The sequence below is a fragment of the Marmota monax genome, unplaced genomic scaffold (assembly GCF_021218885.2).
Source record: "Marmota monax isolate L192 unplaced genomic scaffold, Marmota_monax_Labrador192_F-V1.1 WCK01_AAM20220418_F8-fsc00263, whole genome shotgun sequence".
Taxonomy (NCBI): Eukaryota; Metazoa; Chordata; class Mammalia; order Rodentia; family Sciuridae; genus Marmota; species Marmota monax.
In genome coordinates this window covers 236156-263803 of record NW_026693408.1, presented here as the reverse complement: position 1 = coordinate 263803, position 27648 = coordinate 236156, and the positions used below count along the sequence as shown (strand labels likewise).

The 27648-nt window shown below is 33.6% G+C and overlaps 1 protein-coding gene across 8 annotated transcripts in view; it reads left to right on the top strand.

Moving 5' to 3' along the window:
- Positions 1–27648, top strand: part of Cnot6 (CCR4-NOT transcription complex subunit 6) — a 76890-nt gene that overhangs the window by 30074 nt on the left and 19168 nt on the right. For 4 of the 8 annotated variants that reach the window (XM_046457072.2, XM_046457069.2, XM_046457074.2 and 1 more), the window contains exons 3-5: positions 16976–16993; positions 24735–24921; positions 26736–26821. In XM_046457072.2, the coding sequence (XP_046313028.1) occupies positions 16976–16993; positions 24735–24921; positions 26736–26821 (291 nt within the window). The remainder of the gene's footprint in view (positions 1–16975; positions 16994–24734; positions 24922–26735; positions 26822–27648) is intronic. The other 4 variants (XM_046457076.2, XM_046457073.2, XM_046457077.2 and 1 more) reach the window with 1 other exon arrangement.

The following is a 27648-nucleotide window of genomic DNA, read 5'->3' as shown; positions in this document are numbered from 1 at the left end:
AATTTTTATAGGAAAGAATACTTGTTTTTTTCCTTTTATTTACTAGTCTTCAGGATAAACTGTCATCCTTTGAGGATGACCAGTTAGGTTTTTTAAGTATTAGTATTAAGTAGTGTATTTAAGCATTGGGTTTCAAACTTATTTGGTAAGTTGCAGTTATAATAAAATTGATACTTAAATTGTCCTGTTGTTGGCTAAGGGAGAATCTCTATAACTGAGTTCTTGAAATAAGTCTTGTTCTTTGGTAGTTTCCTTTCTGTCTTGTGTGACAAGATTTTCTTGGCTCATCTTGTGTATTTTTTTTTTTTTTAATCTCAAACCTAAAATAAGCCATTTTTCCAGGACATTTTTTTTTAAGTTGGAAATATTATTTCAAGATCATAAGCTAGGAGATAGGATATCCCCCCTTTTCATATGTATACACACACACATGTTCATATACATTTATGAATAAAAAATGTGATATGTAAGTAATATATACATGTTTATATGATATATATGACAAAATATTTTGAGGTACAGTTATATTTAAGGTTAATATGAAAACATACTGATACTTTGGATTTAAATTTAGGATAACAAGGTTTAAAAACTTTTCTGTAATTATTATTTATTTTTATCTCCGTACATACTGGGGTCCTGGTTCTCAGGTATATGGGATCATAGAATTTGAATATCCCATATTACTTTGTTATCCCATATTATATACACAAGTCTCAGAATAACAGTGTTAATCATACTATCACTATCCAGTGCCCTCAAAAAAATAAAATAAATATTTGGTAATCAATCTAAAAAAAGAGATGAAAGACCTCTACAGTGGAAACTATAGCACATTAAAGGAAGAAATAGAAGAAGACTTTAAGATGGAAAGATCTCCCATGCTCTTGGATAGGCAGAATTAACATTGTCAAAATGGCCATACTACCCAAAGTGTTTTTAGTTAATGCAATTCCTATTAAAATCCCAATGACATTCTGCGTAGAAATACAAAAAGCTGTCTTGAGATTCGTTTGGAAAAATAAGAGACCCAGAATACCAAAGAAATCCTTAGCAAGAAAAGAAATAGGAAGTATCACAATACCAGACCTTAAATATACTACAGAGCCATAGTAACAAAAACAGTATGGTATTGGCCCCAAAATGGATATGTATAGACCCAGGGGTACAGAATAGAAGAAACAGAGACAACCCCACATAAATACAGTTATCTCATACTTGACAAAGGTGCCAAAAACATATACATTGAAGAAAAGATAGACTGTAAAACAATTGGTGCTGGGAAAACTGGAAATCCATATGTAGCGAAATGAAATTAAACCCCTCTCTCTCACCTGCAGGAATTTCAACTCAAAGTGGATTAAAGACTTAGGCACTAGAACAGAGATCCTGCGCTTAATTGAAGAAAATTAGGCCCAAGTCAGCATAGTGTTGGCTTAGAATGACTTCCTTAACAAGATTCCTAAAGTGAAAGAAGTAGTATCTAGAATCAATAAATGGTATGTAATCAAACTAAAAAGGTTTCTTCACAGCAAAGGAAACAATCAATGTGAAGAGAGAGCCTACATAATGGGAGAAAATCTTTACCACATGTACCTCAGAGCATTAATCTCAAGGATATATAAAGAACTTAAAAAACTCAACACTAAAAAAACAAATAGTACAATTAATAAATGGGCTAAGGAACTGAACAGCTACTTCACAGAAGAAGAAATACAATGGATGAACAGATACATGAAAAAAATGTTCAACATCTCTAGCAATCAGAGAAATGCAAATTAAAACTACACTGAGATTCCATCTCTCCAGTCAGAATGGTAATAATCCGGAATATAAGCAACATTAAATATTGGTGAGGATGTGGGGGAAAAGGTACACTCATAATTGCTGGTGGGACTGCAAGTTGGTGCAGCCACTGTGGAAAGCAATATGGAGATTCTTCAGAAATCTTGGAATGGAACCACCATTTGGCCCAGTTATCCCACTTCTCAAAGGACGTAAAATTAGCTTAGTATAGTGACACAGCCACATCAATGTTTATAGCAGCTCAGTTCACAACAGCTAAGCTATGGAACTAACCTAGGTATCCTTCAGCAAATGAATGGATTAAGAAAATGTGTATGTACATAATGGAACATGACTCAACCTTAAAGAAGAATGAAATTATGGCATTTGTCAATAAATGGATGGAACTGGTGGAGAATATTATGCAAAGGGAAATAAGCCTATCCCTATAAACTGATATGTGGATGCTAATTCACAATGGGAGAGGAAGAATAGAGGTACTTTAGATTAGACAACGAGGAGGGAAGGGAGGGAAGGAACATGGGGGTAGGAATGATAATAGAATGAGTTGGACGTTATTACCCTATGTGCATATATGATTACAATGACCTGTGTAACTGTATATCCTGTACAACCAGAAGAATGAGAAGTTGTATTCCATTTATGTATGATGTGTCAATGCAGTCTACTGTCATGCATAACTAATTAGAACAAATTTTTAAAAAATTAAAAAAAAATACCATCACCAGAGTGATTACTCAGAGTAGATAAATCTTTACATTTTATTATATTTGTGCCATCCCTCACTTTTAAATAGTTGTATGGTTTCTATTATTATCAAAGCATGTAGCCCTCATACACACTGTCAGCATTCCCAAATGTTTAACCTGCATAACCCCTATTTAGTCATGGTATTATATATACTAAGTGGCCCCAGGAGCTCATATGTCTAATCATTTTCAATGTCAGCTTGTTCTTTAAGTCTTTAGAAAGAGTTCATGGGAGGGCTAGGAATATAGCTCAGTTGGTAAAGCGCTTGTCTAGCATGTGTGAAGCCCTGTGTTTAATCCCCAGCACCACAAAAAAAGGAAAAAAAGAAAGTGTTCATGGTAATAGTATTCCTTAAGTTTCTTACATGTTAATAAGTTTGTGCTCTTTATATTTAAAAGTCAGTTTTACTGAATATAGATTTTTTTTTTTTTTTTTTTTAGAGAGAAATTTTTTAATATTTATTTTTTAGTTTTCGGCGGACACAACATCCTTGTTTGTATGTGGTGTTGAGGATCGAACCCGGGCCGCACACATGCCAGGCGAGTGCGCTACCGCTTGAGCCCTGGATATAGAATTCTTGCTTATTCATTTCTTAAGTATCTTAAATATGTTTGACTTATTTTTCCCCCTTTTTAACATGACACAAAGCAGTCTAATGTAATTAGATGGCAGTCTAATTTTCTTGCCCTTGTTATTTGCTTGTATTGCCTAAAGCCCAGAGGGTTTTTTCCAGCCATAAGATCAGTAATTTTATATATCCTGATGTTGTTTTTATATTGTGTTCTCAGGTATATTGTTTTCTTTTAATGTTTAGTTGATTTTTTCTTTAATGCAGGAAAGTTTCCTTGAATTACAATTTTTAATAGTTGTTCTGATCCCTTGCTTTGGTTTTCAGAGTTCTGTTCTCAATGTTGCATATTTCCTACAAGTCTTTAAAATTTTTTTCTTAAAAAGAAATTAGAGTATAAATTACATATAGTAAAACTCACTGTTATACAATTCTTTTTCAAACATGCATTGTTTAACCACCAACCACCACCACAGTTATAATATGGAGGAGCATTGTCATTATTTCCCAGAATTTCCCTGTGTTACTTTGTTGTCAGACATTTCCCCCTACTCTCAACTTTCACAACCACTGGTTTTAATTTTATTTTTTTTTGGAGAAGCAGTTTTACTTTCATAGTAAAATTGAGGGGCAAGTATAGAGTTTCCATAAACCCCTTACCTCTACACTGGTCTGTCCCACTGTATGTGTACCAGTGATACATTTGTTACAACTGATGAACCTACATTGACACATCATCATCCAAAATCCATACTTTTTGTTAGGGTACCTTTTGTGTTCCGCATTCTGTGAGTTTTAACAAGTCTATAACGGCATGGATCCACCATTATATAGTACACAGTAATTAATTTCTCTGCCCTAAAAATTCCTTTTGTTCCCACTATTTATTTTTCCTGTTCCCAAGCCCCTGGCAAACACTGATGTTTTTACTGATTCCCTAGTTTTGCCTTTTCCAAAATGTGGTATAGTTGGAATCGTTTCAGTTAATAATATACATTTAAGGTTTCCTTGTGTTTTTCCATGGCCTAATAGCCCATTTCTTTTTAGCACTGAATAATACCCTAACGTCCGGATATACCAGTTTATTGCTTACTTACTTACTGAAGAACTTATGTTATTTAAAAGTTTTGACAGTTTTTGAGTAAAAAGCTGACGTCAACATCCTTGTGTAGATTTCTGTGTACATGTAAGTTTTCAACTCTTTTAAGCAAGTACTAAGCAGGCATGATGGCTGGATCTTATGCTGAGAGTTATGTTTAGTTTTATCAGAAACTGTCAAACTTTCTTCTGAAGTGGATATATGCCATTTTGTATTCCCAGCAGCAGCGAATGAGAGTTTCTCTTGCTCTACAGTCTCCTGATAATTTGGTGTTGTGTTTTTTTGCCATCCTGATAGGGTATAGGAATTCGGGGAGCTGAAACTCCAAATCTTGGTTCTTATGTTTCAATGAAAAAGTTTAAAGCTATATACCAAAAGTCATGTAAGCGAACTTTATTATAAGTTTAAGTAAAGTAAAAGCAAAGTGAGGCTTAAGCAGAAAGAGAGAGAGAGAGAGAGAGAGAGAGAGAGAGAGAGAGAGAGAGAGAGAGAGAGAAAACACAATCAAGAGAACGCGGGCATGTGAGAGTGCTGTTCCTGAATAGAGAATAACAAAGGAGACAATGATGTCTCCAAGTTTATTGCTGTTTGATGTTTACCAAGAGAACTGGGGATCACCTTCTGTACACTTTGCCAATCAGGTGTTCACCGCCTCCTTCACTTGGGGTTATGGAGTTTTTGACCTTAGTTGGTTTTCTCTGGAACTGTCATGGTGACCATCCTATTTGGGGCGGGGGGGGGGGGGCTTCATCTACAAGTCAACCCCATGTTAATGTGGGCACTGGGGTCAGTAGCTGGTCAGAAGTTATCTTAATGCGCCTGTCATACTAAAGGAATCTTCCTTCCCAGACAAATGGAACACTTATAGCTATACACTTATAGCTCACTGGACCCTGTCAAGAGTTAGTCCATTAATCCTTTTCTCTTAACATATTCCCAACAACTCCCTTGCTTCTGTTTGTTTTCTACAAATTAACTACCACCCTTTGCTTTCTTGCATACTTTGGAAGTAGTTTAAAGAAAATCCTAAAGTAATTTAAAGAACACTTGTGACCTTGCTTGTATTTTCACTGCTAATTGCTAGCTACTACCTAACAGTGTGATATTTCTTTGTTTTTAACTTACAGTTGACTAATGACATTGCATATGCTAATTTACTATTAATATATCTTCTTTGATGGGGCATCTTTTCAGATCTTTTTTTGTCATTTTTATTTTTTTATTGTTGAGTTTTAAGAGATCTCTGAATATTTTGGCTAATAGTTCTTTTTCAGATATATCTTTTTGTTTTTATTTTTCCCTATGGCGCTAGGGATTGAATTCTGTAAAGCATCCCCTGGTCCTGATGTGTTCCTTTGCAAATATTTTCTCCTGGTCTTTGGCTTGTCTTCTCATTCTCTTGACAGTGCTGGGGAGAAATTTTTAATTTAAATGGGATTTTGATTAGGATTACATTGAATCTATTAATGTTGGGAAGAAATGACATCTTGACAATGTTGAGTTGTCTTGTATACAATCTAGTGTCCTCATATATCTTGTAGCTGTAGCTTGATAGCTTGTATCTTTGAGTAGTTTAAAGATATCCCTTATGCCTCTAATCCCAACAGCTCAGGAGGCTGAGGCACGAGGATCAAGTTCAAAGGCAGCCTAAGCAAAAGCGAGGTGCTGAGCAACTCAGTGAGATTCTGTTTCTAAATTAAAAAGTACAAAATAGGGCTGGTGATATGGCTCAGTGGTCCAGTGTCCCTGAGTTAATCCCTGGTTACCCCCCTGCCCAACACACACAAAGATATTCCTTTGCTGTTTTTTGTTTACATTGATTCCAATGCTGTCAGTACTCATTCCTATCCCTGTTTCTTTTTATGTATGCCCATTTTCTGAAGTTAATCAGTGTAAGTATGGTATGTCTTTGGCGTAGGGTTTATTTTTTCATTTGTAGGTTGGTATTACATCATTTTTCTCTTTTTCATTGTATACCTGGTGATTTTTGTTTGGACATAGTACATTGTGAGTACTCATATCTTTATGAGTGCTGGATAATTTTTGTATTCTTCAACATATTTGTGAACTTTGTTCTCAGATACAGTTAAGTTATTGGGAAACAGTTTGATTCACTTAAAGCTTATTAGGATCTTCCTGAAGACCCTGATTTAAAAGGTTTTCCACTCTGATATAAATACAGACAATTCCTTGTGATCCCCAAGGATTGTTTCCTCTACTCTTCTCAGTTTGTCCATGCTTCCCCATCCCTAGCCTCAGGTTATTCCTCATATGCATTTGCTGGATACTGAGTCTCAGCCAAAGTGGGGTGGGGAGGAGTCTTTTTCAGATCTTTCTTTGTCTTCTGCACTCTGTCCTGTAAACTCCAACTACCTTGACCTCTCCAGACGCTCAATTTTATTCCCTCAATTTATGTGGACCACCAGCCTGCATGGGTTCTGTACCTCGGCACATTTTCATGAAATATTTAGCTGAAATAGTGATAAGGGCTCATTTTCCCCCCATCAGTAACTGATGTCCTGTGTTGCCTAGTGTCTAATGTCTGAAAATGATTTTTAAAATACATTTTGTCTTAATTTTTTTTAAAGTTGTTTTAGGTGTGAGTAAATCTGATCCTGCTTCTCTCTTGGCTGAAAATAAGACATGTCATAGTTTTTTAATGACTTCAATATCTTATTTTCCTTTGGGTTTTGTCTGTTGTTTCTCTTTTTCTTCTGGCTTTTCGTCCTTCAGTTTGGTCATTTTATTGAGTGTTGGCATTCTCTTCCTTAAGGAGTAAATTTACTTATGTGTTTTCCAGGTAGTTGTGGTAGGGATGGTTGACCTTACTCTAGTCAGGATTCATCTGATTTGAACCAGGTTGTGAGCATTGTCTTATTGCTGGATCACCTGTTTGATAGCTGCCAACTGAAATCTTGTTGTTTAACAGTGTTTTTTCTTCCAGGTTATATATGACAACCAAAAGTTCTGGTCTCTCAGTCCCTGCGTTTAGCTGTTATTATGATTTTGCATCTTTAGAGGTAAAGTCTTGGGAAGTATCCTACTTAATACTACCTCTCTGTGTTTCCCTTCTCTACAGGTTCTTTGTTTATCATGTCTTTATTGTCTTTGTAGTTCTCCAGTGCTTTCAAACTTGTGTTTTTGTGTTTTTTTTAATACAGTTTTTCTTTCTCCCAGTGGGATGGTTGGTCAGCACCAGACAGCTCTTGTTTTGGTAATCTGAAACAGATGCGTGCACTTTAAAATTCTGCCTGAAGATATGAAGATACCAAATAACTCTTATGTTCCTTTTTTTTTAAAAAAAAAAATTATTTTTTAGTTTTAGGTGGACACAATATCTTTATTTTATTTTTATGTGATGTTGAGGATCGAATCCAGCGCCCTGCGCATGCCAGCCGAGCGCGCTACTGCTTGAGCCACATCCCCAACCCTTATGTTCCTTTTTAAAAATATTTATTTATTTATCTTAGTTGTAGTTGGACACAATACCTTTATTTTATTTATTTATTTTTATGTGGTGCTGAAGATCGAACCCAGCACCTCGTGCTTGCTAGGTGAATTGTCTACCGCTGAGCCACAACCCCAGCCCCTTATGTTCTTTTTCTTTTGTTTAGTTGTGTGGGGCCTCACTGTGGTTGCTCTCAAGGGCTATACTTGTTCTAGGCCTTTGCAGTGGCAGCCTATGGCAGGGAGAAATGTACTAACTCAGGAAGCTTCAAGAAACTGGGGCTGAACATCTAAAAGATCTTTGGTGTTTTTTTCTTTTTGTTCTTTGTGGTATTGGGGATTGAATTCAGTGGTGCTCTACTGCTGAGCTAGGCCTGTAAGATTTTTGAACCAGATGCCTATGCTGTATGCCATACATTAGCTTTTGTACTTCGTGACATTCTCCAGCATTTTGAAGACTTGAGCTTACTGAGAAAGTTAGTTCTATTCAGACTCATTTTTCTCTGGAGATTGATAGACCATGTCTCTCAAATTCTAGATCAAAGTTTTCTTTTTTCTTTTTTTTTTTTTTTTTTTTTAAGAAAATATTAGCCAAGGATGGTGGTACATACCTGCAATCCCAGTGAATCAGAAGGATCACAAGTTTTGCACAACTTGGCAAAACTCTGTCTCAAAATAAGAAGGATTGGGGATGTAGCTCAGTGGCAAATTGTTCCTGGATTCAACTCTAGTTGAAAAAAAAAAAAAAAAAAAAAGATTGATTATATGGCCAGGCATAGTAGCACACTCCTGCAAATCCCAGTGATTTAGGAGTCTGAGCAGGAAGGTCTCAAGTTCAAGGCCAGAGTCCACAATTTAGCAAGACTCTGGCTCACATTTTAAAAAGGACTGGGGATGTAGCCAGTGATAAAGTGGCCCCAAGATCAATCCCTCGTATCACAAAGAAAATACTGTAGGTAGCTCATTTTGATAATTAAGATAAGTATAATTCAAGAATCAGGTAGTTTTCATGATGTTACCAGTTTGTGCAGCTGCCTGTACTCTGTATAATAACTGATTTATGGAAATTCAAAGTGGGGATAGGTGACTGAAGGAAACCCAAGTATAGGCAGCAGATACTGAATGGGAGTTCTGAAGCCATCACTTACTCATTCATTTGTATATTCTGAAATTGCTGATGCAGTAAGTGATAAAACAAAGATTTCAAGAATCTCACAGATTGTAGGAGGAGATTCTTATACAAAGGTATTTATACAACTATGACAAATACAGAACAGAAATGTTTGGACTATTACCTTTTTCTTAAGAAGGTCTTAATCAGCCTGCTGGGATCAGGGAAAGCATCCTAGAATAGCTCACTACTGAGATAATGATATTAACCAAGTGAATAAAACTATGACAAATACAGAACAGAAATGTTTGGACTATTACCTTTTTCGTAAGAAGGTCTTAATCAGCCTGCTGGGATCAGGGAAAGCATCCTAGAATAGCTCACTACTGAGATAATGATATTAGCCAAGTGAAACTGAGGTTAAGGGCATTTCAGGATATGGATACGTGAAAATATAAAAAGAATATGCCTCTCAGCATACATGTGCATGTGTATATGCGCACATATAATTTTTAAGGGTTTTTTTGCATCCTTTCAGAGTTCCTTTGTGCAAGCACAAATGCAAACGTAAATTCCACATCTCATTTTTAGTATAAAATTAGTATATTTATGTACTTTTATACTCTTTTTTCACTTAACATTATTTTAGATTAATTTCAATGATACTTTTTGATTATCATTCTGGCAGTGCTTTAGTAGATTATTTGTATCTTTCCTATATGAGTCAAAGGGAGTGTGCATTTATAATTTTGACATGTTATATTTGGCTGGTTTTTATATATAATGAAATTCAGAATTTAGTGCTTGCCATTATGATGATCATGTTAGTTTATAAATTAAGATGATTTGTCCATTTTTTTCTTTTTTAAAATCCCTCAATCTAATGTTTATTACATGTAATTATATGTATCCATAGGAATTATACCCCTTTGTGTTGTTATATTTTAAATAAGGTATTTTTTTTCCTCTTCAGTACTGGGGGTTAAATCTATTTTTCTTACACATGCTAGGCAAACACTTTACCACTTAACTATATCCCTAGCCTTTTTGTTTTGATATAGGATCTCCTAAATTGCCCAGTCTGCCTTTGAACTTGGGATCCTCTTGCCTGTTCCTTCCTAAATGGTAGGACTACATCCAGGGAATCGACCATACCTTACCGTTATGCTCATTTACTTTGAACATAATATTTTCTTTTGTCTTTATCCTAATACTCTTAGTCTGTTTTCTGTTGCTGTAACAAAATATCTCAGAATTATATAATTTATAAAGAAAAGGTTTTTTGACTTATAGTTCTCTAGGCTGAGTAGTCCAAGAATGTGGTACCGGCATCTGCTTGGCTTCTGGTCATGGCCTTCCTGCTGCATTGTATCATGACATAGGCCTTCATACATATGAAGCCATCAGTCCTATTATGGAAGCCCCACCCTAATGATTATAATCCTAATTACTTCCCAAAGACCCCACCTTCAAATAGCATCAGTATATAGATTTGAGGATTAAGTTTTCAACCTTTAAAATTTGGGGACACAGAAAGCATAGCACTTAAATTTACTGTTTCCATTCTCAAGTTCTAGGATTATTTTTAGTTCTAAACTTTCCTTACTTAAATCAGATGTGTTCAATTTGAACAATCTGTACTCTTGTATTGAAGTTAGAACAGTTCCTTCTCACCTTAGTTCCTTTAGGATTGAAACTTCCATTTATTAACTCATATGCTTTGATGCATTCATTAATTGTGTTTCTTTCTTCATTGACTTTACTGTTTTTAATTTAAGCATTATTCTGGTATTTACTCTGTCAGATGTTCTCTCCAGTGCCCTGGGTGTAATTTAATCTGGTCTCTTTTTTCCTCTTAATCTAATTTGCAAATCTCATGACACAAGTCTTCCTTTCATGAGGTTGCAGTTTCCATTGCTTGTAGCAATTGTGACTTAGGAGAAGTTCAAATTATCATCTTTCCCAGTTATAGTTCATTCTCCTTTTTTTGCAAGTAATTATGTTATATAAAGTTACTGTGAATACTGAATGAGTGAAAAATGAACCATTACTCCCAGTGGAAATATGGGGTTTAAGTTCCTGTGAGTCAGTGGTCATATTAACTGATCAATACTATACTTGTTTTGTTTCTTTTATGTTTACAGGCCCCTTTTTGATAGATATTAATAGATTTATTAGTATTAAACTTAGCAGCCAATAGCAGTGTCATTCATCTGAACAAAGTTTATTTAACACCTGTATTTTCTCAGTAAGTTACATCACAACCCTCTTGTGCTTTTGAACCTTAACAGTTCACCACTCTGCTTGGGGATATTTTAAATAGCAAAATTACCAACAAAAAAATATAAAATGCCAAAAAAAAAAGCATTTATTACACTACAGAAAGGACACTTGTTTGCAGTACAAGACTTGAAACGAGGAACTGTCAACTGGTTAAACCTCATCTGGGAACATGTGCATTGGACAACGTTTTCTTTTTTTTTTTTTTTTTTAATCTCTGAATGACTGATTTGGAAGTTACAAATTCGTTTGAAGGAGTAGTATGGTTTTCAAGTATAGAATTGGCACATAACGACGATCAGCTATGATTCTTCTGTTTCTTCCAAAATGTCACTGCTTTAGATGTCTAGATATTCTTTCTTTTTTTCTAAATCTATAAATGTATATATTAGTTACTGTGATTTCTTGGTAGGCACACTAATTAAACCTTTTAGGGTTTGCTAATCACCTTCTGATATCAGGAAACACTAATTAGATTCTTCTTGTCTCTTTGGTATTTAACATTAAAGGATTCTGGAAACTTTAGAATGAAATCACTTATTAATATAGGGCTCTTAATGTAGGCCAGGATAATCTCAGTCTTTCTCAAGTCCCTAAACTGCTTAAAAGCGAATGCAGGTCTGAGGTTGTGGCTCAGTGGTAGAGCACTCACCTAGCATGTGCGAGGCGCTGGGTTCAATCCTCAGCACCACATAAAAATAAATAAATAAAGGTATAAGAAATTATACATAAAAAAAAAGTGAATGCAAATTTTTGGGTGCTTAGGAATATAGTCATGTGCCCTTTAAGGACATTTTGGACAACACATATGATGAAGGCTCCGTAAGATTGTATTGCCTAGTGATATCATAGCCTTCTTAGTTTGTATAAGTATAATCTGTGATGTTTATACAAAGACAAAACCACGTAACAATCAATTTCTCAAAACATTCCCATTTTTAGGCAACACATGGCTGTATGTACACTTTTATGGGGAAGAAATCAATGGATAGCATCAGATTATAAAAAGACTTTTGCTTATTGTCTTTCCCAGGAAATTAGGAAACTTAATTTCTTAGTTCTGTCAGTAGAGATTTACCTTTCTCTAATATGTTACATTCTTTTACTTTTGTACCTTGATCTTTTAAGTTATGATATCATTTTACTGGAGTACTATGTTTTAAAATTTTATTTTGCTTCTCTTATTGTATCTTTCACATTGATACACCTAACTATGTCATTCCAAAAGATAATGGCTACAGAATATTGTATAAATGTTTCATAAATAGATCTTATTACTGATCATTTATATAATTTCTAATTTTCCCCTCTACCAGCAGCATATATATTAACATACTTGAGCAAGTATTTTAGTAAGGTAAATCACAATGTAACAGTCATTTACATTTTATTAGGTATTACAAGTAATCTAGAGATAATTTAAATTAGAAGGGAGGATGTTCCTACGTTATATGCAAATATTGTGCTGTTTTATATAAGGGACTTAAGATATCCACGGATTTTGGTATCTGCAAGAGTCTGAAAACAGTTCTCCAAGAACACTGAAGGATGACATTTACTGTTTGAATCCTTGCCTCTTTTATTTCTGAAAATGCATGTTTTTTTCATTTGCCTAGCCCTGTGTCTTCCTTCCTGCTTGCCTTTCCATAATGAATATGTCTTTTTCTTCCTTAGTCTTTTCATTATTACTTATAGTCTTTTTATTTTGCTATTTGCATAGGTAGAAATGAGTTTTTGTGGTTCTTCTGTTACTAAATTTTGAATGCCTTCTATTACATTACAGTACTAGGGATTGAACCCATGGCCTCACACATGCAGGGCAAATATTCTGTCACTGAGCTCCAACCCACCCTTTCTTTTACTTAAGTTGCTTACCAGTTATTACTTGTTGTTTATCTTCTAGTTGCTGCCTTATTTATTTTCTTTTATCCTTCATTATAGAGCTCACATAAAAAATCATGAGGACAGAGACATTGTTACCATTCTGTCCCAACACCAGTATGGTAAATACTGAAAAGTTAATTGAATTAATGAATGTTACCTTCTTGGCTCCCACATATGTTGATATGTCTATCATATAGAAGTTTTAAATTTTAATGATTTCAAACTGATAATTATTTTCATTTTGGATCATGGGATTTGAGTTACACTTAGAAATATTCTCTTCCGTTAGTTATCTGTTTTGGTGTTTAGACTTATTCCAGATTTTTCCCCCAGAGTGTGTTAGGGATCTGAGTCCTCCCTTGTTTTTTTCTTCTACCCCATGTATAATTTACTTATTTACACATGAAATCTGACATTTTTTTGTTTGTTTGCCACCCGCTCCCCCCCCCCCCCCCCAATCTTTCTAGTTCCTTTCTGGTTATCTTCTAGCTTTTTTTTTTTTTTTTTTTTTAGTTTTGCTTTTTATTTATTTATTTTTTAAATTTACATGTATGATTTTACTTCAACATTCAAGGTAATCCTCTCCATAAACCCCATCCATAACTCAGAATTCAACCTAACACTACCCATATCCATGAGCCTTTTACAAAGAAATTATAATTATCACTTTGAATACCCATGTATATTTTTACACATATATTCCTATATATGTTTATATACATTCACACACACACACACACATACACACACACCCTCTCTTGGTAACCAAAATACTACATGTAAATTTTCATACATTTTTAGTTATATATTTATAACCTATATCTAAAACAAATTGTAAACATCCATCTCAACACAAAACTAACTATATAGAATTCCAGATACATATAAATAAATATTTTAACATACATTTTACATATATATCCATATTGTATTTATATATTGATATAAACGTTCAAACCCTAACTCTAACCTTAACACTTTGTCACAACATAGTCCTGTCCCTACAACTGCAGCTCAACAGAAACGTCTACACATATAGACCAGATAACTTTACATGAATATACCTATATATTTGGGGATATAAATTTTTAAATTCAAACATAAAATCATTTCCATAGGCAAACCCTAAATTTAACACATAACATAAAAATACTGCGTAACTTTAAAATATCCATAGGTAAAATTATGTATATTTATAAACTTTCATATGTAATTTTAATTCTGTATTCATATTTATATGCATATATATTGGTATATGTATTCCAGTGGTAAACCTCACCATCAGCCTAGTCCCTAACTCAAAACTAAACCTAACCTACCCATAACTATCAGTCTTCTATATAAAAATTATTACTTTGAATACCCATATATATTTTTACATATATATTCCTTTATGTTTATGAAATGTATATGTATGTATTCTAATGCTAAACAAAAATCCTACCTATAAATTTTCATATATATTCAGTTACATATTCATAAAATACATCTAAACAACAATGTAAATATCCATCTCAAAAAAATTAACTATATGCAAATCCCTATACATTTGAATATTTTCCCTTATATATTTATACTGTATTCATATATTTGGATAATAAAATTCAAAACCTAAACTAATGTTATCTTTCTACACTTACTCTCATACCTTACCTACCAATATACCTCACAGAAAACTTTATACATATAAACCATAAAGTTTACATGACTGTACCTATATATCTTCTACCTTTTTTGTGGAGATGTCATTTTGTCATTCTGGCAAATAGAATTGCCCTATGTAGGAAAACAATATACAAATTTATAGGTTTTTAAAATGAGCCTCCATAAATCCATAGAAGTTGTGTTTCTGTGTAGAGCCTTTGTTTGCTTCTGAAGTTATACTCTTCCCCTCTCTTTAAGTATAAAGGACTAATGCATACCAAACATGGTAGGTACTCAGTAAATCATTTGCTAAAATATTAAATGCTTTACTCATATAAAATACTAGTTTACCTCCAATTATATGAACTGAAAATAAAGTGAATAAAGTTTGTTTTATAAATAGTCTATGCTGTAGTTTCCACTATAATTATAAGGTATTGGAAGGAAATATATTTTTGTGTCAAGGCAGATTTTACTATACAGCTTTACTGAGATATAGCTGACTTGCAAAAATCAACATACATGTAAATGAATAATGTGAAATATTTTGATCTATGCATACACCGGTGAAACCATCACCACAATCAAGAATGAACATCATTACTGAAAGTTTGGGGTCCTTCTCACTTCTCCCCCATTTTGTTCAATCTCCTTCCCCATTCCTATGCTACCATTTTGTTTTCTAAGTAGATTTGTTTGCATTTTGTAGAATTTTAATATAAATGACATCGTACACTACACTATGGACTGACTTATTTTTTAGTCTGCTCTTATTCTATATACTTACTTTGAAGTCATCTATATTGTTGGTTTTCAGTAGTTCATTCTATTTTTTCTTTCTTGGGGGGTGATTCTGGGGGATTACTGGGGATTGAACTCAGGGCTACTCAACCACTGAGCCACATCCCCAGCCCTAACTTTTTGTATTTGAGAAGGGACTCACTGAATTGCTTAGCACCTCGCTTTTGCTGAGGCTGACTTTGAACTCAAAATCCTCGTGCCTCAGCCTTCTGAGCCGCTGGGATTATAGGCATGTGCCACCATGTCTTGGCAGTAGTTCTTTCTTTTTCTTGCTGAGTAATGTTATAGTGTATGGATATGCCAACATTTGGTTATCCATTCACCTGTTAAATGCATTTGGGTTATTCACTGTATTTGATTGTCACCAATGTAACTACTGTGAAGAATCTTTGGACACATGTTTTATTTCTTGGGTAAATATCTAAGAATGGAGTTGGCCATATGGTAAGTATATGGTTAACTTTTTAAAAAACACTATGAAAGTATTGCAAAAAGGTCCAGTTTTACATTCCTACTAGATATCTTTGTTCTATACCCTCATCAATTTCTGACATGGTGAGTCTTAAATTTGGTACTCCTTTGGGTGCTATCTTATTGTGATTTTAATTTGAATCTCCCTAATGACCTGTGATGTTGAACTTTTTTTTGTGTCTTTGAAGAAGTATCGATTCAAATTTGTCTTATTTTGGAAGTTGTTGTTTTTCTCATACTAAATTTTGAGAATTCTTTATTGTTTTAGTCCTTTTTACATTGTTTAATAACACAGAATGGGTAATTTTTTCAAAAAAAAAAAAAAAAGAAAGAAAATTATGTGGCTTATGGTTCTAGAGGCCGGATTAAAGGGCAGTACCTGGTAAGGACTTTGTCCCTGTACTTAACATGGTGGAACATATCACCTAGTAAAAGGGAATGTGCTCTTGAGAGAGGAAAAAAGGGGTCCATACTCCCTTTTATAAATCCACTCCCATGTTCAGAACATAAATCTACTATGACCTAACACCTCCCATTAGGCCCCTCATCTCAACACTATTGCCCCAGGGATTAAATTTATAAGATGAACTTTGGGGGACACATCCAGACCATTATTATTTATCATATTAAATCCTGAAATAATGTAGTGATAGCCCTCCAGTTTTATTCTTTTTTTAAAGTTGTTTTGGTGTTTCTGAGTTCTTTTCATTTCCATATGATTGTGTGTGTACTTTGCTGGGTTTGAACTCAAGGCCATCCTCGTGCCAGATGTGCATTTTACTACTGAACTGTACCCCTAGGCCCTCTGTATGATTTTTACAGTCAGTTTATCAATTTCAAAATAGCTGGTATTTTGATTGGGATTGTGTTGACATTGTAAATCATTTGTGGAAATCTAATGCCTTAGCAGTATTGAGTTTTCTAATCTATGATTGCTATACATTTCTTCACTTACAAAGGACTTGAATTTTTCTTAGTATTGTTTGTAGTTTTCAGTGTGCAGGCCAGATTTATCACTGTTTTGTATGTAATTTTTTAAAAAAGTATATTGTTTTTAGTTGTATTTGGAAACAATATCTTTATTTTTTTTACTTATTTTTATGTGGTGCTGAAGATCGAACCCACGTGCTAGGTAAGTGCTACCACTGAGCCAGAATCCCAGCCCACTATTTTGTAATTTTGATGCTGTCATAGATGATATCATTTGAAATTTCAATTTCTTGATCATTGCTAATATTCAAAATACAACACATTTTTTCATATTGATCTTCTACATGCAACCTTGCAAAACTTACTTATTGGTGGCTTTTTTTATATCTACCATTCAATTTTTACATAAATAATTACATGATTAGCAGATACAGTTTTACTTCAGCCTTATAAGTCGTTTATTTTTCTTGCTTTATTAAACTGGCTGGAACCTCCAGCATAATGTTGAATGGGAGTGGAGAGAGTGAACATTCTTGCTTTGGTTTTGAGTTTATGGGGGAACCATTAATTCCTTTACCATTGAGCTTTTTATAAGTATTCTTTATCATGCTAAGGAAGTTCTGTTCTTAATTTAGTGAGTTTTGTTTTTTTTAATCAAGTGTGGATTTTGCATTTTGTGAAAAGCTTTTTAAACTGCAGCCATCAGATGATCATAAAATTTTCTTTTAGCCTTGTAAATATTATGAATTTACACTGATTTTGGAATACTCAACAAACCTGGAATTAATAGCATAAACCTTACTTGTTCATTATTTTTTTTTTTTTTTTTTAAATATTTATTTATTTTTTTTTAGTTTTCGGCAGACACAACATCTTTGTTTGTATGTGGTGCTGAGGATCGAACCCGGGCCGCACGCATTCTAGGCGAGCGCACTACCACTTGAGCCACATCCCCAGCCCCATTATTTTTTTTTAATTGTTGAATTTGATTTGACATTATTTCATCCTTAAATGTTTGGTAGTATTCGCCAATGAATATCTGGTTCTAAAGTTTTCTTTGTGGAAAGTTTAAGTATAAATTAAATTTCTGTAGTACACAGTGGTCTGTTAAAGCTGTTTTTTTCTGAATGTACTCTGATATTGTCTTTGCATTGTCCGTTCCATCTAGTTTGTTGAATTGATTGGCATAATGTTGTTCAAAATATTCCTCCATTATCTTTTTATAGATTTTTTTAGTTATGGATGTATGCAATATCTTTATTTATTTTTATGTGGTGCTGAGGATCGCACCTAGTGTCTAACATGTGTGAAGCATTCATTTTGCCACTGAGCCACAACCCCAGCCCCTCCTTCATTATCTTTTTATAATTTATTAGGGAATGAATTATCTACAGTAAATTTCACATTTTATATTGTGTGTATTTCTATGTGTTTTGACAAACACACACAGTTTAGCTACCACTAAAATCAGGATACAGAATAGTTTTGTTACCCACCCAAAATCCCAGTGACTAGTCAACTCTCCACTCATAGTCTTTGGTAGCCACTGATAACTTTTTCTGTTACTGATTTTTTTGTTTTTGCAAGTACATCAAATACTCTCATCCCTCAGTATGGCAGTATTTTCTCTTAGGGATTCTAAAATCTGCATATGCTCAAGTTTCATATATAAAAAGGCATAATATTTGCATATATCCTATAGACACATAACTTTCTGTATACTTTAAACCATCTCTAGTTACTTTGAATACCTAATACTATGTAAATGTTATGTAATAACTGTTATACTTTGTTGTTTTAGAATAATAACCAATAAAAAGGTTGTACATGTTCAGTACACATGCAGTTTTTTACCAGATATTTTCAGTCTACTGTTGGTTGAATTTATGGATCCCAAACCACAGCTACAGAGAACCAACTGTATATAGAATGTAGCTTTTTGTATTTCATAAAGGTTGTGTGAATGAGATTTCATCATGCAGTAGAATTCCAGTATCTGTGTACATCTTATCCTAGATGAAGAACATTCCATTTGGGGAAATTTTGAATAAAGCCCCTGTAAACATTTTATGATCCATATCTTTTTAATACATGTAGATATGTAGTGATGTTTACACTTCTTTCCAGATAGTAGTAATTTGTGTCTTTTCTTTTTTTCCTGATCATTCTGACTAGAGGTTTATGACTTCTTCTATTTCTCAAAGAACCAACTTTTGGTTCATTGCTTAGTCTGTTTTTTCCTTGTTAACATTTCCTTGACCTTTGCTCTTAGATTTCACTCCCTTTATTTGCTTGCTTTGGTTTTCTTATTTTCTAGTTATTAAGGTAAAGCCAAAGATATTTATTGACTTGAAACTTTATTTCTTTACTAATATGGGGATTAGTACTACAAACTTTCTTTTTTAAAAAAATATTTATTTTTTAGTTGTAGTTGGACACAATACCTCTATTTTTATTTATTTATTTATTTTTATGTGGTGCTGAGGATCGATCCCAGGGCCCCCCATGTGTGAGGTAAGCACTCTACCGCTGAGCCACAATCCCAGCCCCTATAAACTTTCTTTTAAACATTGCTTTAGCTACATTCCACAAAGGTTGATATGTTAGGTTTTCATTTTCATTCAGTATAAGATGCGTTCTAACTATCCTCTTGATTGCTTCTGACTAGAAGCCATTGAGTTGATATTCAGTGGGATTGATACTTGCAATTTTTTTGAATAACTATTGATTTCTAACTTAATTCCAACATAATTTTATCAGAAAGCATCCTTTTATTTTAATCCTTTTTAATTTATTGAGATTTGTTTTATGACCTAGTACAGAATTTGTCTTGATAAATATTTCTTTTGCACTTGAATGTGAAGTCTGCTGTTACTGGGTAGAATATTCTATAAATACTAATTTGGTCAGGTTTGTTGATAGTATTGTTCACATCATCTATATTCTTTCACATTTATTTCTTGTAAATTTAGGGAAAGGTTCTGAAATCTCTTATGGATTTGTCTCCTCTGAAGTTCTGTCAGGTTTTGCTCAAGAATTTTGTCATTTGTTGCATAAACATCTACCATTGACATAACACACCAGCTTTGTTTTTATTAGTGTTAGCATTAATATTTTTATTACATTTTTCATTGCCTTTTTCCCATATGCCTTTATATTTAAAATATATTTCTTACATGCAGCATATGTAAGTTGGGCTTGCTTTTTAAAAATGCAAATCAGCTATTCTTTTCAGGGTATTTAAGACATTTAATTTTAAATCAACTGTCTTTATGACTTTTTTTATTCATCCCAGTTATTCTTCTGTATTCCCCCCGCCTCCGCCTTCTTTTGAAATAATTACAGGTTTTTAAGTGTCTAACCCATTACAGAATACCTTTTAGTAATACTATCTCAATCCTACCAAATGTGAGTACCTTAACAGCAATACACTTTTATATTTCCCCCACCCATCTTTTATTCTTTTATTGTTAATTCTGCTTTAAATTATCAATTGTCTTTTAAAGATATTTAAAATATTTTCAAAGTATGTTATTTATCTATATATTCATTGCAGGTTGAGCATCCCTAATCTGAAAACCAAAATGCTCTCAAGTCCAAAACTTTCTGAGTGCCCACATTCAAAAAATTCTAGACCTTCAGATTTAGAATGCTTAGCTGCTAAAGTCCATATGCAAATATTTTAAAATCAAAAACCTATGAAATCTGAAATGCTTCTGGTTCTAAGCATTTGGGATAAGGTACTGAACCTTTATTCTTTCATTCTCTATTCCTGCGTGTTAATGCAGATTTTCATTTGATATTGTATTTCTGGTTCCTAGAGAATTTTCTTTTATTTCTTATTGTGTTATTGCTAGCAGTGAACTCTTTCAGCTTTTCTATATCTGAGAAAGTAGTGAGCTTTTAAAAGATATTTGTGCTGGATTGCTGGGATATTTTTTCTTTGCCAAAAATAAATAAATAAATAAACCTTGTTAATGCAAGAATATACATAGGTGAAATGGTCAGATCATGAGAACTGTAATGTAATCAGCCCATACTAGTTGGAATGGACTTGACTGGATGGTAACTATAGGGGTGGGGTAAGTCATTGGGAATGTGTCTTGGCAGGACGTCTCTGCCCTATACCCCACCCCACCTTCCTGACTCTTCCATGAGCCGAGCAGCTTTTCTTCTCTGGGCCCTTCCTCTGTGATGTGCTGTATTACCTTAGGCTCAGAGCAATGGAGTTGGCCTTTGGCCCTCTGAAACTATGAGCCCCAAATAAACTTTTTCTCTTCTAAGTTGTTGTTGTTGGGTTTTTTGGTCACATAACACAAAAGCTGGCTAAAATACTTATCTTCTCTTGTTTGATTTGTAGCTAGAATTCTCCTGACATTTTACCTTGCTTCTTCTGTATGAAATGGACTTTTATTTTTTCCTTTCTGGCTGCTTTTTGGATTTTCTCTTTATGCTTTCTTATTTTATGGAATTTTCAATCATCCCCCCCACCCCCGTTTTGGGAATTGACCTTAGGGCTGCATACATGCTGAGCAAGTGCTTCACCACTTAGTTACACCTCAGCCCCCCTTTTATGGAATTTTCATATGTTTGGGTTCATTGAGCTTTTTGTATCTGGGGGTTTATAGTTTTCATCAGATATGGAAAATTTTCTGCCTACCTGAATCTTTTAACAGCTTGAAATACAATTCACCCAATTAAAGTGCACTTTCAGTGACTTTTAATTTTTATAGAGTTGTATAACATTTACCGCAATCAATTGATAATATTTTCATCAGCCCCAAAAGGAACCTTGTGCTGTTAGCAGACATTCATTCCCCTTAACATCCTATAACTCAGCAACCATTAATCTGCTGTCTTGGTGGTTTTTTGACTATCCTGGACGTTTTGCAGTAAATGGTATATAATACCTGTTATTTTATGACTACCTTCTTTGATTTATAAATGTTTTTGAGGTTTATCCATGTTGTAGTATGTATTAGTACTTCATATAATATTGTTATGTGGAAATACCATATTTGTTTATCCATTCACCAAATGATGGACATTTGGATTGTTTCCAGTTTGGTCTCTTAAAACAATGTTTCCATGAACTTTTATGTGGATGTGTGTTTTCATTTCTCTTGGGTATATACATAAGAGTGAATTGCTAGCCCATATGCTAAGTCTGTATTTGACTTTTTAAGGAACTGCCATACTATTTTCCAAAGTGTTTGCATCACTTTTTTTTTTTTTAATTTCCACTGCAGCATTACAAGGGTTCTAGTTTCTCTGCTCATTGCCCATACTTATCATCTGTCTTTTTTATTATGTACATTCCAGTGTGTTTGAAGTAGTGTATCATTGTGGTTTTGGTTGCATTTCCCTTGTGGCTAATGACATTGAGCATCTTTTCATGTGCTTTTTAGTCATTTGTGTAACTTCTTTGGAGAAATTCAGATTTTTTTTGATCATTTTTAAATTGAATTGTCTTTTTTTTAGTTATAAAAATTTTATTTTAAATATATATTCTAGATGTAAGTGTCTTATCAGATTTATGGCTTGCAAATATTATTTCCCACTCTGGGGATTCTCTTTTCCCTTTTGACATCCTTTGAAGTACAAAAGATTTTTAATTTTGATGAATGTGGTTTTATCTAATTTTTCTTTTATTGCTTGTGCTGTTAGTGTCACATCTAATAAATCATTGTCTAATCCAAGGCCACAGAAGTTATGTGTGTTTTCTTCCAAGAGTTTTTTGAGTTTTGTATGAGGTGAGGCCCATCTTCATTCTTTTACATGTGAATATTTTTTTTTGTCCTTGCCTTTATTTCTTAAACTTCTTTTTTCTCCCCACCTCAATCCTGTTTCAGGTGCTACTAATACTGGACTGTTTAAACTTGTCCTAGACTTCATTAATGTACTTTTCATTGTTTTCTTTCTTTAATTTTGTATAGTTTCTCTTGCTATATCTTTAAATTAACTAATTTTCTTCACTGTCTATGTGCTATTAATCTCATTCTGACTGTTTTCATTTTAGATCTTGGATGCAACTTTAGAAATTCATTTTATGTGTCTTGGCTACCTGTCATTTCTATTTCTACTTAACATAATTGGCTAGCTTTTTGACATATGGAGTATAACTGTTTAATATCTACAAATGTTATTATTATCTTTTGACTGGTTTATTAGGTTGATTTTTTTTCTTCATTATGGATTTTATTTTCCTTTTTGCTTATCTGCTTGGTGTTTTTTTTAAAGAAGTGCTAGATATGAATTTTTATTGGATGATACATATTTTTGTGTTCCTATTACTAGTCTTGGGGTGCAGTTAAATTACTTAAAAACAGTTTGATTTTTCAGAGGCTTAATCCTAAACTTTCCTATGTGAGACCAGAGCAGCCATTAGTGTAATGCTAATTTTGTACCACTAATAAGGCCCAGTGCTTTGTGAATTAAGAGATTTCTCCCTTTGACCATTGGGAACACAGTCTAGCCTTGGTTCTATGTGAACCTGATTGTTGCCTTACAGTCCTTTTGAGTGTTTTTTCCTCTCTGGCTCTGGCAGTTTCTCTCATTCATGTGATAATCAGTGCTTGAAGGGAGCCTTCTTGAAAACTTGTGGGAGGGGTCTTCTTCACATCAACAGACGTTTGTTCATTTCTCTCTAGTACACTGCCTTCTTGAATTCTAAGTCACCTTGGTTTCCCTGGACCTTTTCTCCAGAACTGGGGAGATCACTGTGCTCTAGCTGGAATCCCCCTCCCTGCTCTGCTTCTTCCTGTTATAATAAGAAGTTAACTGAGACTACTATAGGGCCTACCTAGTTTGTTTCCCTGCCTTTGAGGGATAACTCTGCTACACCAGTAGGTTTCTAATGTAAATTTTGCAGGTGGGATGGTATATGTTGTCCCTGTTATTCCACCTTGATTAGAAATCTCAAAGTTGCTTTTTAAGGCATCAGAGGATTAGTCAGTTCTCAAAAGCTCTATTTCTGTCACATCTGTTTGTTTCATTCACATTAGAATTTGAACCATTAAGGAGATTATAGAGAAAGTTATCAAGTTGTACAAACTGTTGACCTCTTAATCAAGAAATGCCAAAGTATGGATTTAATATTGCATTAAAAGATGTTGTCATTCTGTTTTTAGTTAAATCCTATGTCTACTAGATTCTGTAGTTAAACTTAGTATCTGAAGTATTACTGGACAAGTATATTTGTTTTTACATAGTACAAATTTTGTTTACTTAAAGGATTCTTGAAGTAATCTTTGCTTGGACCCTCTGATTTTAAACTCATCTAGACTGAGAATATTTTGTTTTCCTTTTTGTTTTGAGGCAAATTATTTTCTGAAGTACAGATAAGAACAGCTTCTGAGATACTAGAAATTGATTTTCTATAAATCTAAATCAATCATGATCAGATGTTGAATTTATCATAAATTATTCATATATTTCACTCATCTGAGATCATTTTAAAGACAAATTCTTGCCCATTGTATTTTAAAAACATACAGTCTAGTTGGATGTGGTGGCGCATGCCTGTAATCCCAGCAGTTTGAGAGGTCAAGGCATGAGGAATGGCAAGTTCAAAGCCAGCCTCAGCAGTTCAGCAAGGCCCTAAGTACTTTGTCTCAAACAAACAAACAAACAAAATTAAAAAGGGCTGGGCATGTGGCTCAGTGGCTCAGCATCCCAAGTTCAATTCCTGGTACCAAAAAAGATAAAATAATAATAAATAAATATATTGATACAATGCTTTTAAAGTTTTTGTTTTTATCTGCTAAGTAGAGAGCTTATAACTTAATGATAACAGTGAATTGTTCTAGAACAGATAAGATTTCCTGTTAACCCCTTTCCACAATTTCTTGGATAATAATTTAAGTTGATCAAAATATGTATTTAATCCACAGATTAAATTATAAAGACTACTATATAATACTTGACATTTTTTTCTCTTACAGGAAAAGTAAGAAGCTTAAGCTCATCTTTGTGGTCACTAACTCACTTGACAGCTTTGCATCTGAGTGACAATTCCCTGTCCCGCATTCCTTCAGACATTGCCAAGCTTCACAATCTGGTGTATCTGGACCTGTCCTCTAATAAAATCCGTAGTTTACCCGCAGAACTCGGAAACATGGTATCACTCAGGTATGCAGACGAATTTTAGTACACATTAACTATATACCTCCTAAAACAAAATATAGCATTTGTTTTGTTAGGAAACAAGATTGTCCATTTGATGGTGTTGCAATAAAAGTAAACATTAACTGTATTCTTTATTAATTAAAGTTTTTTGAGAAAATTAAATACTGGCTAATAGTTCAGTAGATCCATTGCTTGAAAAATTTTTATTGCTGTTTTGAGTAATGTGCTTTATATTTTAACCAAAAAAATTTTCATTATTATTATTATTATGTTTTTTTTTTTTTACAAAGTGAAGTTAGTAACCATAAGGCACTTGTATTTTCTCATATCATCCTTAACACTGGGTCTAGGTAACATTGCCAATTAGACCTTTTTTGCCACCCCAGGGCTTTTATGTAAAGTCTGGACATGAAAGAAGCTAGAATTAGTTATTCAATTTGAAGTCCTTACAGTATGGTAGATAGGATTTGGAGTCAGAATTCAGGTTTGAATCTTGACTTTGCCATTTACAGGCATGCGTCTTAAACTGAGATAAGGTTTATCTGAGATAATGAGTAAAAAGCTACTAACACCCTGCCTACACCATATTTTAACATATGGTAATTGCTATTTTTCATTACTTTTTTAAAATAAGGTATATCAGATCTACCCAAGTTAAATATAAAGCCACATTCCAACTATTGAGTTAATTCCTATTTACCTGCCCTTTTTCCCTGGCTTTTGTACTGCTTTCTAGTAAAGAGAAATGAGGACTTTGTGGAAGTTTATTTGCCTCTAAATTGCTCTTAGTCCAGATAAAAATGTCAAGGATTATATAGTAGTCTCTGTAATTTAATCTGTGGATTAAATACATGTTTTGATCAATAAATTATTATCCAAGAAATTGTGGAAAGGGGTTAACAGGAAATCTTATCTGTTCTAGAACAATTCACTGCTGGCATTTTTCTAGGCTTAATTATTGAATTTTATGCTGTAACACATTAACTTACAGGAACTCTTTTCCCATGTAATGTATTTGGAAATAAACAGGAATCAATTGTTCAGAACTAGTTTTTCTTGTTGAATTTATGGCTTCACAGACCTCTGGTTTATCAGTGTGTAACCAAGGTTCATTTAAATTTCAGCAAGGATTGTAAAAGTAGTTCTCTTCACACTTAAAATGTAACAAATAAAACTCAATATAGGAAATCATCAGTATCTCAGTATTGGGTCTCTGGTTGTTTTCTTCCCTTTTAAAGATTCCTATGATATTTATATTGTGGTTTTCTATGCAAAACAAATCATTAAACTACTCATTAGCTGCTTTTATTTCTAAAGTGAAACTTCAGTAAATTTAGAAAACTAATAACCATAAACTTGTTATTCTCATTTGAATTGGCACTCCATGATCATTTTAGTTCTCTTGTAACAATGCACATGTTAGGCTTAATCATTTCCACTGTCTTAAACTTGCTTAGTAGACCACACATGTGCTAGACTATTCACTATAGTCTGTGGTCTTGGGTAAGTTTGTAAGCTGTGCGTTTCCAGTCTGCAATGAGATAAATACTGTGTTTGAGAGGAATTTTTTTATACATCTGCCCATTTTTCCTTAATTTTTCTAGTAATTCATTGTTTTCTGTATTTTACAAATTTGGTTTGTGGTAATTTTTTTTTTAAAACCTCGTATGGCTGGAGAAGCCCAATTTAGATATTTAGAATATAATATAAAACTTTTGTTGTTCTTAGATACTTAGTTTCCTAGAAATTACATTGTTAATCTTAACTGTTAAAGGTAAAATATGTCTTCTGACTTCCTGGAATTTTTACATCAACAGGGAGCTCCATTTAAATAACAACCTGTTACGAGTTCTACCTTTTGAGCTGGGAAAACTGTTTCAGTTGCAGACTTTAGGCCTAAAAGGTATGACTTCCATATTTGTGCTTCTTTTAGTTTTTATGTATGTCTTGGAATCTAAAGAAGCCATAAGAGGGGCTAGGGTTGTAGCTCAGTGGTAGAGCGCTTGCTGTGAGGCACTGGGTTCTATCCTAAGCACTATATAAAAATAAATAAATAAAGGTATTGTGTCCATTTACAATAATTAAAAAAAAAAAGCCAGAAGAGAATCCTTTTACCACGGAATTTTTTATTTCCTCCAAGCCTACTTTTTCTCAAATACCATTAGTTTCTTAGATGCATCCCAATGGCTTTCTCATTCGTCTGTTTAGCTATAGATTGTCTGCTAGTTTTGTGTTTATTTTTGCTCCTAGCCCAAACTAGTTTGCTCTTCTAGCCTCTTTTTTTAAATCAACTCTGTCCTGTTGATACATGTCTAAGTTCATACTTAAAAAAAGTATTTCATGGTGTCATAAACACCTTTTTAAAGTTGTGCTCATATCTCAAAAACTGGAGACTCTGATAAAGCACTACAGAAAAATTTTGACCATTGGGATCTACTAATGCAGGTGAGAATCTGAGGGTATTTTTTAAAATTTCATTTATAAGGACTTGATTAATATATTAGAAACTCGGGCATAAATGATCCATCAAGAACTATTATGAATTTTTTTAAGCCAGCAAGATTAAAAGTCAAATTTTAACAATATGTCAAAAACTTAATTTTTTTTTTTGTAACCACATTAAGTGATTCTTCACCAGTTTTGGGTAGGTGTGGACAACCTACCCTACAACTGCTTCCCAAAACAAAGGTCACTAATAAACTCTGAAGTGAAAAAATACTAATAAAATAT